Source organism: Rhincodon typus, chromosome 4 (genome assembly GCF_021869965.1).
Source record: "Rhincodon typus isolate 14 chromosome 4, sRhiTyp1.1, whole genome shotgun sequence".
NCBI lineage: Eukaryota > Metazoa > Chordata > Chondrichthyes > Orectolobiformes > Rhincodontidae > Rhincodon > Rhincodon typus.
Window position 1 is genome coordinate 7,846,067 of NC_063335.1, and position 13,870 is coordinate 7,859,936.

Below are 13,870 nucleotides of genomic sequence, written 5' to 3' on the forward strand. Positions count from 1 at the left end.
GCCCACCTTCTCCCCCATTCAGTCCTGGCATATGAGGTGACCATGCCAAGTGTGTTGTCCGTTCTTGAAGGCAGGCTGCTCCTGGCCATGGATGAACCCTTCCTCCTGCACGACCCCATTCTCATCCATGCTTTACAGTATCCTCCCCATTACAAATACTATTGACCTCCCTTCATGATTGTTAACCCCTTCCCCCCCCTGCAGCAGCTTCCAATCTCAGAGAACAGATTCCTGACATTCCTTCTTGCAGCAGTGGCTCCCATCTCCCTTTCCCCTTAATTTCTTTGGATGGACCTAATAGATTAATTGTGGCCCACCCTTTTGAATGACCTTGCTGGATAATGATAATAACTGATGGCTGTACATCTCTCCAAGTGTACCCCTGTCTCCCAGCCTAGCTGCTAATTAGGCGCAGGACTGACTTTGACTCAATCCCTGGACTATGGACCCCTTGACAGAGAGCCCTCCTCCCCAGTGCCTGACCATGTCCAATCCCCTGGACTGGGATCAGATGCTGCCCTTGACTCACTCCACCAGGAACTCCTAACTGAAGAGTGCCGTCATGGACTTCAGCAAGAACTGCTCCCCTAAGACTTTGAGACATGTCTGTTTGCTTGCTGCATATATAGTGTGTTTGCTGCAGAAGCTGCTCACATTTGGTGCATGTGTGAGATTGAAGTAGTGCAGCACCAGATGTTAACACAGTGTATGCCCCTTGACTGAGAACTACTGACCAACAAGGAAAGCGCCTGCCTGTATGTCTGCACTAAGTTGCACAGCGAGGCCAGGCAAAACAAGATATGGCTTTAAACTGCCAGGTGAGTGAGTGCCCAGAAAACAAGTGAGCGGCCCTGACATACAGCCTTGCTAAATACATGATCTGGGAGGCAATGTGAATCTTTTGTCGTTTCCATGAAATTCAACTCTTTATGTCTGAAAATTGTAAACATCTTGATAACAACCATAGGTGTAGTTGTTTTAGCCATATTCTCAATGATAGTCCTCTTGTAGTGCAGTGATAGTATCCCTGAACCAAGAGATCTGGGTTCAAGTCCCACCTGCTATAGAGCGATGTAATAACATTTCTGAACCGGTTGATTAGGAAAAATAGGTCAATAATAAAAAAAATGACAGTTTTGTGGTTATGTTTTTGAGGCACTAAAGGGGAGAAGTACTAACATTGCAAATCAGAAATAAGTTAAAGATCTGTCAAATTTCAGCTTAGGAAACTGAAGAAAAATAAGCCAAAGTTATATAAGTTCAAATATTATTAATTATAGTACTGTATTCTTTAAATAAAGTTTGATTTTAAAGCCTGGAAAATTAACATCTTTAAAGAAATGATTTCAGCTGGTGCATGCATTTGTAATTATTTAGTAAGATTTTATTTGAGTAATAACTTTTGGACTAGGCAGAGTCCAGCAACTGAATACACAGCAGGAAGGAATAGAGTTGCTATATTGTATACTCTTAACTGATTTTGACAACTAATATAAGCATCATATTGAATGCAGAATAGTCTTAATATGATTTCCTGTGTACTAACTATGGTCTGAGAGTACAATCGAGTAATGAAGTGATGACAGGTATTAGCATGTGTAATGTGCTCTAATAGACATTTAATGACATTTAATTCAAGGAGGGAGAAGAGCCTTCCCAATGGAATTGTCTGTCATTGAAACTCATTGATCACCAATTTAGGCAGTTTCATAGTGGAGAGGTTAATCCATCAATTCCTTTAACTAAACAAGTGTGATGGAAATTCTGTAGGTGACACTTAGTATGGTCCAAGCTTTCTGTCTTCACAAGTGAATGAGTGATATGACAACCATGAAGCTTACAACAGATTTAAATGATTGATTTTTATCCCTGTTGGTAATAAGATCTAGAGACATATGGAAAGACTTAGTTCATGCCAGGATTGAAATGTACTGCATTAAATGGAAAATGAAATATGAATATATGTACAAAAGTGTACTTCACTGACATTAAATCAAATGCATTTAGCCCTGCAGTTGCTAAGCTTTTGCAGAGTGGGAATTTGACAAATATTCTAATTAGCCTATTGTACATGCTGTAACCTTGGCAATGTTTTCAATGGGAAGAAGGCTTGATTGTGCTGCTTTTTTTGATAGGCAATTTCCATGACCTTATAACGAAGTTTCAAGTTTTAGTTAAGATTTGATTTCTCCCACCATATGCACCACACACAAGTATGTGCATAACTGCTCATTGATGGCTTAAGTCTAGATGGCTGATGAATTCAAAATCTATCATGTGGTTCATAAGATGACTCCCAGTGTGATGCAGTAAACTGCACTCGTGGTTATAGTAACTCTGCCTTAGTACAGTGGATCAGAATAGGCTATTCCAAGAATTCCTCAGTTCCCAATCTCTAGTATGATTGGATAAAATTTAAAACTCAAAACTTCATTTAATTTTTTTTTCTTTTTCACAGTTTTGTTGTATCCTCTTAGCTGCAACTCCTTTAAGAGAGTTATGGAGTTTCATTACCACAATCAAAGTTATTCCGAGATTTCACCACAAGTCACATGAGTATTTTGTGTTTCTTGGACATTCTGTGTCTTTCACATAGATTTTCTGCTTATATTCACTTTAAGAAAGAGACTTAAGAGATTCAATTTGGACAGATTTGGTAAGAATCCCCAATGGCCCAATGTTTCTTTTACACTCACAGGGAACAATTTTAACCTTCAGTAATAGTGAGATTGTGTTAAGTGAAAAAATTACAGGTAAAAACTACAAACCAATATCAATTTCTGATTTTTGTGAAGGTGTTACAGTGGTGGGAGATCACCCTGTTCGCAAAAAGATTCATTTGAATATTTAAATCAGCTAGTATGCCAAAGGTTTCATCTCTGTTCCAAGTTTAAACCACAGCAGCTGGGATTCCTGGGCCACAAGAACCTAGAAAAAAATAAGGAGGTGGGAACAGCAGGATGGAACCGATCAAGTAAATAAATCTTTCCTGCACTGCTTACGGACCAGGAGGAGCAGGAATGCACCCCTCCAGAAAGAGAGCACCACCTCCCACATTTTAATCCCTCTCTGATGTCCCCCCCCAGCATGAAATTTATTCCACCAGTCACCAAAGCCTGGATATGTATTGTGTCTGACAAAAATGAACAAACTATGAAAGAGAACTTGTATTGACTCCAGTAAGCTCTAAGGAACTTCTTAGTTTAGATAACCATTCAGACTATTTCAGTTGACATAAACTTGGTGTTCCAACTTTGACTCCTCCTCATCAGATAATTTTATGAAATGAACTTCAGCAGAAATTTCTATTCCTGCTAACATTTAAGCTTCGATATTTATGCTGGAGTTCTACAACTCCAGATCTAGATGCAGATTCCTCTCTGTCATTGCATCTTCACTTTGGTATCAGATACCTGATGTCATTTAAAAGATAATGCAAGGCATTATTCTGGCGTTGTTTGAAGGCTAGCTGTAGTACCGTTAGGAATCTGATCTGATGCTGTGTGTGAATTATCTGTTCCAACTAAGTTTTGATGCAGGAGAGAGCACTGTACGGCTGGGAGTGTTGTGTTTCACATGAAATATAGCTGAAGGAGTGGAACTAATGTATGAATTTGAACTTTCCAGTAACCAAAGCTACCCAGTCATTATCACTTCCTTCATCCTACAAATTATTATTCTGGAAAATGAATTTCATGTATGCATTCTATATATTTTAATCACTCTTCCTACTTATTTGACTCCCTTTGTGTTTCTTCTTATATGCTGAATCCTCTTGAAATCCAGCTATTACTTTATATAAAAATAAAAGGAAGATTCTTGACTTCAATCAGTGAGGAGGAAACGCAGCAATCCAAAACAGGGTGTAACATTCCCAACTGCAAGAATTATGGGAATGTGATAGTTCACCAACTCACCATTCAGTAAGAAAAGACTTTGAAAAAGCCTCAGTTTGGAGTAGCTAATCATGTGTTCAAACATTGCTTTGCATTTTCCCACCAAAAATTTCTGCAATCCAATTCAAAAATAAATCCGTCAATATTTGGTCACCACTGCCTCCAAACATTGGGTGGCTTATTCTCAATGGAAGTTGCAGGCTTTTCATTCTGGATCCATGGTTCATTTGCTACTGCATTTGTCTTATTCAGACAGTCTGGGCCAGATATTGTTTTGCACTCTTCTGCCCCAGAAGTAGCCTGGAAGAACACTTACCTGGAGTCAAAATCCATTGGCGTGGTGTAGTTTTAGTTTAAAATTGCAAGTTATGATCATTGTTCCAGTTGCTGAATGAGGTTGTCCAGTGAAACGCTGGACTGTACAAATCAGAGGGGTTAAATGTTTGACCAGCATCCTGTGATGTGTTTTCTCTGATATCAGCTGGGACAACAGTTGAAGTGCCATAGTTATTATCTATGCCCTTTACCAAGGGGTGTAGCCCCACTGTTTAGTGCTGGTGAGTAAAAGTGTGTATGTGTGTGCGTGTCGCTGGGCAGGAACAAGATCTAACTTGATTGTGATGCTCCCTCATCCGCATTCCCACAATTCACATAAGGATAGTGGCCAATGAGTATGGAACTCCAGCAATGAGTGAATATATTCAGGAAAGAAGGTGGTGGGAAAATTGGTCAGGATGGGGTGCATTTGGGGGAAAATTGGTTCTGGTTGAGATTATTTAAATGTTTAACCATATTTATGTGAAGTAAATATCACAATTCCCTGCAATGCAACTGATTTTGAAGTTCACCTGTATGTGTGTGTAGGAGAAGATACAGCTTTCAGCATTTAATAAAAAAAAAATATAAATACGTCAAGTGATTATATACGTAAAGAACATGTCCTTATACTCTGCTTTTCTGTTGAGGGATCAACAGGCACTGGGTATGTCACCCCTTCTCTTTTTTGAAAAGTGCCATGGGATCTGTTGTGTTCACCTGAGAGGGCAAAGGAGGCCTTAATTTAATGACACATCAAAAAGATGGCACTTCCTGTAGTGCAGGGCTCCCTCAGTTCTACACAGAAGTGCCAGTCTTGACTTCTTGCTGCAGTCTCTGAGAGTAAGGCAATAATGGAGGGATAAAAACAGCAAATGAGTGTTTTAACTTCTTTTTTGCAGTTTCAGATATTCTGCACAATATTTGGAATTTTTGCATGACCTGGTATATTTCACAATTTTATTAGTACAGCTAACTTTAAGTTTGTAAAATTTATCATCGGCTCCCCTTGATTCCATTTTGTTCAGTTCAGATGATCTGATCCATATTTAATGTTAGATTCCCATTTTGTTATAGTGTTGAGTTGCTTAATTTGAATTGATCTACACCTTCCAGTACACAAAAAAGCTGCATTATCCACAGTAACTTATTTTATGCAGTTCCACTTAGTAATATACAGTTTTCCTAACGTGAAACTAAAGAACTCTGTTCAGCTTTTACAGAGAAAATCCTTTCAAATTGAGATTCTATTCAATGGTGTATGTTAGTTCTTCAAAATATATTTAGTGAAAATCAGGTAAATTTGAGCTTACAGTTTTTATTCAATCCTTCATGTCCACCTAATGAATCTCTTCTGTATCTTCTGTCTACTTAGTCCTGCTCTCAGCTTTCCATACCCTGCCACGCCAGTTGCCATCCAACAAATGCACCACCAGATAATGAGCCGTCAACAAACTCTGGGCTCTGCCTTTGGCCACAGTCCTCCTCTTATCCATCCTGCTCCAACATTTGCTCCTCAGCGTCATATCTCTGGCTTATCCACTGTATTGACCTCTGCACAGATCACCTCTTGTCCATCTGAATCTGCGCAGGTAAGAAATCACAAGAGCAGTAGTAATAACCACAGTTAAAAGGACAGCTGTACAGTTGTAAAGGAATGATTTCAATTGCTATGTTCTGATTATACAATGCACTGGCTCCAGTGCTCGATCCTGTTACCATTTTAATCAATAATAGTTGGTGTCACTGATACATAGTAGTTGTTTTGAGCTTGTTGTGTTTTAAATTATCCTTCAAAATATGTCTTTTCTATCTTTTAGAGTAAACCTACTAGTGAGTCTGCAGTGACTAGCACAGGTGACCCAATGCAAAATAAACGCTCAAAAATTAAACCTGATGAAGAACTGCCAAGCCCTGGTGCTGGAAATGAACAGGTATGGCTGTGGGTTTAGTTAATAAGTCTTCACTCTTCCCTTCCTGGCAGACTCATTCTGTAATATATGCCACTTTTTACAAGACTGCTGAGGGACCAATTACAGGAACTGTTTTGCCCTTCTTCTGTTTGTTTTCCTTTTCAGATGAAGATAATTAAATATAGTGTTTAGAATTATGGGTGCAACTTCAAAAAGTATCTTTCATGGATATGTGTTGTGGCGATATCACATTAAAGCTACATAAACCCCTCTGTGTTAAGTCTAACATGGATTTTCAGTGCAGGGGTATCTAATAGTAGAACAACAATCACTCATGTATATTGTAAATTCACTGCTTCCACTTTGTCTTCCACAGCAGTAATATTATTTGGAATTCTGCTATGAGAGCCATTGAGAAAATTTCAGTATACTTTTGGGAGCCAGGTCAATGATCTGCCTCCCGATGGTAGGAAGCTATTTGGTGCCATGCCTTTTCTGGCAAATTTTCCCCTCACTTTTCACTCCCACCCCTGTCTATGGGTTTCACATCTGGTGTATTGTACCTGGAGTCGGGTAAAAAGCTATATTTTGAATCGCCCTACAGGTGTGTAATACCGGCTGTGAATTTTGTGATCCTATTGTGAAATATGTTTAATGCAGTTAGAGAGCTGACGCTTTCATTTATTCTCATATAAGATTAAAACCAACCAGCTGAGGAACAGGGCTCTGTGTAAGGCACAGCTGGTACTACGTCTTGGATCTGGAGATTGTACATCATGCTCTACAGATTCTATCCTGAGACTGGTATCTGTAGTAAACAGCATCCTTCAACTTACAGTGAGCTATGATGTAAAGTTAGCGCTACGTAGAAGTGTTAACAACAAATGTTGTTGCTTATGTATATCATTTATACATTTCCTAATTGAGAAACCTTTGAAAATTATTTTTCTTCAGTCTATTGTTGGGAGATTTTGCATGGATGTATCACATCAGTAGCTCATCAAGTACATTCTTTTAGATTAATTTGCTTACATTTAGGAATTCTGGCTGAGTCGACAAACCATCTTCTGGAACCTTCCTGTTTTATTTTAAAGATAAAGCTTCCTAGTTATAATGTATATCAGCCATTACGTATGGCTACACGTTAATCAATTTTCCCATGTCAACTAAGGTTTTGGTAAAGTTTTATCCCAATATATGTGGTACCTCTTATGAAACATTTTTGATGGTTTTGGTTTTACTTTTATTCATTGGCAGTTATGATTGAGGAAAATGAAGGAGTATAACCTTGCAATAGTTTGTGTTGCTCAATTACAATCTTAGAAACCTGTGCAACAAAACTGAAACTGTCTTCATTGCAAAACTCTTCAAGGCCCAATACACAAAGTGTAATAGAAAAAAATTGCCTTAGTCAGTGTGGAAGCGTGCAATTTAGTGGACGAGAGGATGAAATTTGCTCTGGAAATAGAGATTCCTGAACAAAATTGGTAGCAATTGACAGGTACGCATTTGACCCTAAAACATAGAGTGCAGGAGGAACACAGCAGGTCTCTTGAGAGAAAAACAGTGTTAATGTTTTAAGTCCAGTGCCCTTTCATCAGAACGAAGGGTCATTGGACTTGAAACGTTAACTTTGTTTTTCTCTCAATAGATGCTGCCAGACCTGCTGTGTTTCTCTGTTTTTGTTCTAGATTTTCAGCATCTGTAGTTCTTTTATGTTTATTTTGTACAATTGATCCTGATGCTCTTGATTAGCCCCGGTCATAGAAATTGATTTTAATGGCAATGAAAATCAAGCAATGAAAATTTTATGTTATCTTTAAATCAACAATTGAGGCCCAAATCCCATGGCTAGACCCAAACAGAAAATTTAACTGTGACTTGATCCTGGGCCATATTTTCATGTGCAGAGATGAATAGTGGGAAGGGAGCCACATCTATGTGCATTTCAATATTCTATGTGAATCAAAAGTGCAATGCAAGTTCTTCTTAAAAGAAAGAACTTGCATTAATATGGCGATTTCACAACTACTGTTCATTCCAAAGTGCTTTGCAGTTAATAAAGTTATTTTAGAGTACTGTAATCTAGGGAATACATCAGTCATTTTGCACGCCACAAAGTCCCATAGACAGCAGTGTGATAATGACCAATGAATCTGTTTTTGTTTTAATGAATATTGATTTGAAGTGTAAATATTGGCCAGAGTACTAGGGAGTCCTCTCCTACCTCTCATTGAATTGTGCTATCTCCACGTAAAAGGTCTGATGGAGTTTTGGTTTAACATCTCATCTAAAAGATGTAGGCTCTGTCAGTGCAGTGTTCCCTCAGTATTACATTGAATTGGTGCACATTGTTCAGATTAACAATCTGTGGAGTGTAGTTTGGCCCAGTATGTGCAGAAAGCCAGCATGGACTCGAGGAGCTGAATCGTAGAATCCCTACAGTGTGGAAACAGGGTCTTCGGCCCAACAAGTCCACACTGACCCTTGGAGCATCCCACCCAGACCCATCCCCCTATAACCCACCTAGTCTACAGACTCCTGAACACTAAAGGCAATTTTAGCTCAGCCAATCCACTTAACCTGCACATCTTTGGACTGTGGGAGGAAACCAGAGCAAACCCACACAGACACAGGGAGAATGTGCAAACTCCACACAAACAGTCGCCCAAGGGCGGAATTGAACCCGGGTCCCTGGCACTGTGAGGCAGCAGTGCTAACCACTGAGCCACTGTGCCGCCCATGCTGAATGTCTTCCTTCTTTGTGATAATGACACTGTGACTTTGTAACCTTCTGACTTGGGCAAAAATGTAATCTTTGAGTCATGAACCATTAACACTAACGAATTTCTATGAAAGCCACCCAGGTACAGTGCAAACCACAAGAGTCCTCTGTGTGAACACTTTACAAGAGTTGACAGTTTTGTGTACTTGACCAGAAGTTTTGAAACTGTGCAACCCACAGATTATTTTGCCACAGGAACAGCCAGAAGGAATAACATTGGTCAAAGATGAGATGGACAAAGATGAAAGCAAGCAAGAGCCGGAAGTGGTTTATGAGACAAACTGCCATTGGGAAGGATGCGCGAGAGAATTTGACACGCAAGAACAGCTAGTCCATGTAAGTAACAACAGACAAGGACTGCTTGTGATTGCGCACCATGCATTGTGGAGGTCATGTTCTTTAACCTCAAAGTGTCAAGTTTCTTAGCCAGGGGCACTGTGAACTAGAAAACATTTTATTACTTCAACAGAAATAAATGGCTACAAAGCTTGACCAATTCAGACATCTGAAGTCTAAAAGGAGCCCTCTGTCAAACAGTCTACAAAGGATGCTTGTGTTTTGGACCAGTGTAATTGAAAGGGTGAATCTCTCCAGGAAAGAAATAGTGACCGTATTCACCTAATACCAAACCCTTTGCAAGTCTTTCTAAGTGAAGCAGTAAACTTTTTAAGATGAACCTAGTTGTTAAAGAAAATTACTCAATTCTTTCATTAAATAGACAACTGAATCAAAAAATGTAGTCTTGCTACCCAGAGGATTGTTAATTGCATAAATCCCTCATTCGTGAATGTATGTGAATTCTGAACGATTGGGTTCTGCAAGTTCCATCTATAGATCCACACTAGCATGTGCAGTGTCTCTATTATTCAGGCAGAGAGAGAGAGTTTGTATTGTGTTGTGTATGTGCCTGAGTAACTGGCTGGTATTGTTTCTGGCTGCCATTGACTAACAATGTTGTGTTGTCTGTGTGCTTCCTTCCTGTGCCATGATATAAGTTTGTGTTCTGTTCATGTATCTTCTTTCTGGTTTTGACAATGTTAGTTTGTGTCATGATCCTAACCTATCTCTATGACATTGTCTTTTACAGTCATTAATTTAAAAAATTGATGTTCTGAAAATGAAAAACTTTGCTTGCATTGTATTTTCTATAAAAAGCAGTAGCTGGCAGATTGATTTTGTAACTGATTTCTTTGTATTGTTGAAGGAAATGAGTGTTTTTAGAAGTATGCCAGTCATGAGTTTAATTAATTATAATCATTGATTACTAGCTTATTTCAAAAATAATATTTTCCACTAAGTATTCTCACAACGTCCAAGTCCGTGAAGCATTAATTCCTGTTGGTAAAAATCCACAAGTGCCAGATTTTACCCAGCACCTTTTCCAAGTTAGCCATAGATGGTGATTCTTCGAAAGCTATTCTATTGCGAAACTGCACCCAATGTGGAGCCTACCCTCATCCAATAGCAAGTGTGAGAACCCCATAGACGTGTTTTTCATTCCAGACTGAGATCTCTCATTCAGTTGTTCACCCTCTTTTCTTTTCACCACCGAATCAACTAGCCCTCCAAATTCCCCCAAAGCTGCCCCAGGCCTGAACTGGATAATACAACCAAAATACTGTGGATACTGGAAACCAGAAACAGACACAGAAAGTGCTGGAGAAACTCAGCAGGCCTGGCAGCGTCTGTGCAGAGAGAATCGCATTAATTCATGATGCTCATTTGAAGAGTCGGTGCAGACACAACAGACCAAACAGTTCTGAAGAAGTGTCAGACCAGTCATAAAATGTTAACTCTGTCTCTCTCTTTTCTAGCTTACAAGCTAGCTAAAATTGCAAATATTTTCTTTTGTCAGGCAGTCACTATCACTTTCAAAGTAATTGTTGTCACTCTCTTTCACAAAAAATCTCTTATCCTTATAAACTACTACCCAATCTGCAACTTTGCTTTCCTCTATTGCATTTCCAAACCCAAACTGATTATTTAGTAGCTCTATGTTTGATTTTCTTCATCACAGCACTGTCTATCTTTTTGTCAGTTACTTCTCTCTTTTCCTTTCTGTATACCTCTCCTTTTACCCTCCCTATATGTATCTCTGTCTCTCATCCAAACTCTCCCTCTGTCAAGGCCCACATTAGAACAATAGGTATTTTATTGAGCTACTGGAGAACAACCAGCACTTTTTAAAATTAGCTGATAAAATTGTTGATACCTTTGGGAAGAGTGAGGGGAATGATGAAAAGAGACTTATGTGGCTTGGCTATTTGAATGTTTTGTGACATGAGCAGCATTGGGTTAGATTTCTCTTTTACTGTGGAATACAAAGGAACTGCAGCCTGGACTCCATGCTTTAACTTGCATTTGGTTTTAACTAGTCAATTGCCTTGAGATCATTAATGCCAATTAGACTATCTTTTCTGATCAGAGAAACATATTTGTTGAACCCTCAAAACGTATTTTGTTCAAGGCTTTTTTTTTACTGTCATAGAAATCTGGCAGAACAACAGCCATGTTGTATTTGCTGCATTATATGGCAAAATAGATTGGAAATGTTTGTGTTAGCTGCATAAGTGAGGGGTCAGCTCTCAGTAGAGTGTGGATGGTTCAAGTTATGTGTAGGCTGTTCCTGTAACCGTAAGCATGACCTTTCAAAGTTCTTTTTTCTGCTTGTGCTTAGAAAGCTTTACCTTTGAGTTAATAGAAAATGTTGTGGATGTTCTTAGCTGTCCATCCAGTAGCTGACAGTTCCCGCAGTTAGGTAACTTTGTCACTATCTATAATTGATATCCTTTTTTTTTGGAATGGGACTGTTGACTACATTTCAAGGTCTTTGCTAAAGGTTTTCAACAATCCTGACAACTTTTGCCCTCAGTATTGCACCCCTTAAACTACTCTGTTGGAATGTCAAAGTCATTGAACCACAGTGCAGAGGCCACACATGTTTCACATTAGTTAAATCACAAACATTGATGGCAGCACGAGAATTCCTCCTAAGGTTGCATGCCAGAATAGACTCATTTGCATCAGAACTGTGAGAGGGAAACTTTTGTTGCTTTATATTATTAAATGGTGGGCTGACTACTTAAGGTTTTAATAAAAGTCATGTCGGTGTTTTAGCTTATGTTGAAAAAATCCATATGGGCAGCTGGAGGGTTTTCTCCTTGCTCTGACTCAGTGAAATAAAGCTCATTCAACCAGATATTTAGTCAAGTTAACACATTATCTATTTGTAGGTGAAGGTGGGAGGGAAGTGGGGAGATACGAATAACGAAAATTTAAATATGATTTTCAAGTGTTATGGAGCTTAGATAGAATATCTAACTTTGTTTTATTTTTGCAATAATGCTTTGTAGTAATCACAGTTTGTTACAATTCTCTGCATCACAATACATAACTAAACTGAGCAGATATTATAAAGTCATTGTTGCACCACATTTCCAGTACTCACCACCACCATGCTGTACAATCTCCGTTGGAATGCTGTAAGGAGTGGCTTGGTATAGATAGAGCCAGCTCGTCCTGTTGAAGTTCCTTCAAAGTCAGTTTTTGAAGACGATGCTGAAGATTATTAGTGTGATCTTCATTGAAACAAATCTTACAACATTTGTCCCTTTTTATACCACGTACATCATATTTTCATTTTTGGTCAACCACTTCCTTTCAATTCTACACCTCTCTCCCTTTTCCACTATATCTGACTTCCTGTGCACATGTTGTTACAATATGTTTTCTAGTTAATTGCCATGTAGCCTGCTATTATAATTTACTTGGTTCCACCTGTCATTTTATTTTCATGTTACTGTCTTTTTATTTTCCCATTATTGTGTTATATTAATGGCTGTTGGTCATGTTTGACTTATTTGATTGTAATTTGAACAACAGTTTTGACTGGCATTGTTAGTATGCTTATTTTTGTCATCAGGTTTGTCAAAATCAAAGTGAAAACCTTTTCGAGGGTTCGGCTACTAATGGCACTGTTTAATTGTATTTTTAAAACTTAGTATGATGCATTGGGTGGGGCACCGGATAGCATAGTGATTAGATGATCTTTTCTCTTGTTTTCTCAAATGCATTGATTGATACTGAGATACTGGTAGTGCTCTGCATCTTAAGTGATCATTATCCATGTGTAAACCAAAGCAATGAGTACTTTTAATCTATTCTGCTGTGTAGGGCATATTAATCTGGATCCTGTTTCTGACTGACAATCTCCAATGTCCACACTATGCCAGAGTCACTAAGCTGATTTCCCCTACTGTCACATTTACCTAGCTAATCCTAAAACATCCCCTTATGGTTAACATAAATTCTTTCATGCCTCCCCATCTTTTCACCCTTATCATTAGTAATCATGTCTTCAGATTCCTAGGATCCCATATTGTGGAAATCCTTTGCTTCTGCATTTCTTTCCCACCATTTAGATTTTCCTGTTTTTTTTGACCAGGTTTTTGGTCAATCCATCCTAATATCTTTTTAGGACTGGTGGCCGCTGCCTTTTAGACTGCTTGCAATGAGACGCCCTTCAAATTATTAAATTTTTTCCAGCGTAAGCCTACTCTCATTCTTGTACTTCATGAACATTACAAAAGAGGAACTATGTTATTTTGCTGCTTACTTAATTGCCACATAGGATGCACTTGTATATTTCCCTAAACTCCTCAAAGAAAGATCTTCTTTTGATATTATGTTCAGGAGTAGGCCATTCAGCTGTTCAAAAGTGCCCTCCCATTCAGTTAGATTATGGTTGATCTGTGTCTCTATTTATCTGCCTTACCCCTTCTAATCTTTTGATACAGTTAGCAAAGAAAACTCACTTGACTTTAGTCTTAGAATTTCAATTGCCCAGTCTTTGCTGCTTTTAGGTGAGAATTCCAGGTTCCACTTCTCATTGTGTGAGAGCAATTTCCCTGGAAACACCTATTAATGGATTGTGTTCCTTCATTTTTGATTTTCCAAATAAG

The 13,870-nt window shown here is 38.6% G+C and overlaps 1 protein-coding gene across 2 annotated transcripts in view; it reads left to right on the top strand.

Annotated features, from left to right (window-relative positions):
• LOC109923305 (transcriptional activator GLI3-like) overlaps window positions 1-13,870 on the top strand; it is a 355,583-nt gene that overhangs the window by 290,005 nt on the left and 51,708 nt on the right. Inside the window, exons 8-10 of one of the 2 annotated variants that reach the window (XM_048596316.1) lie at window positions 5,587-5,803; window positions 6,032-6,145; window positions 9,090-9,245. In XM_048596316.1, the coding sequence (XP_048452273.1) occupies window positions 5,587-5,803; window positions 6,032-6,145; window positions 9,090-9,245 (487 nt within the window). The remainder of the gene's footprint in view (window positions 1-5,586; window positions 5,804-6,031; window positions 6,146-9,089; window positions 9,246-13,870) is intronic. The other variant, XM_020523345.2, reaches the window with a different exon arrangement.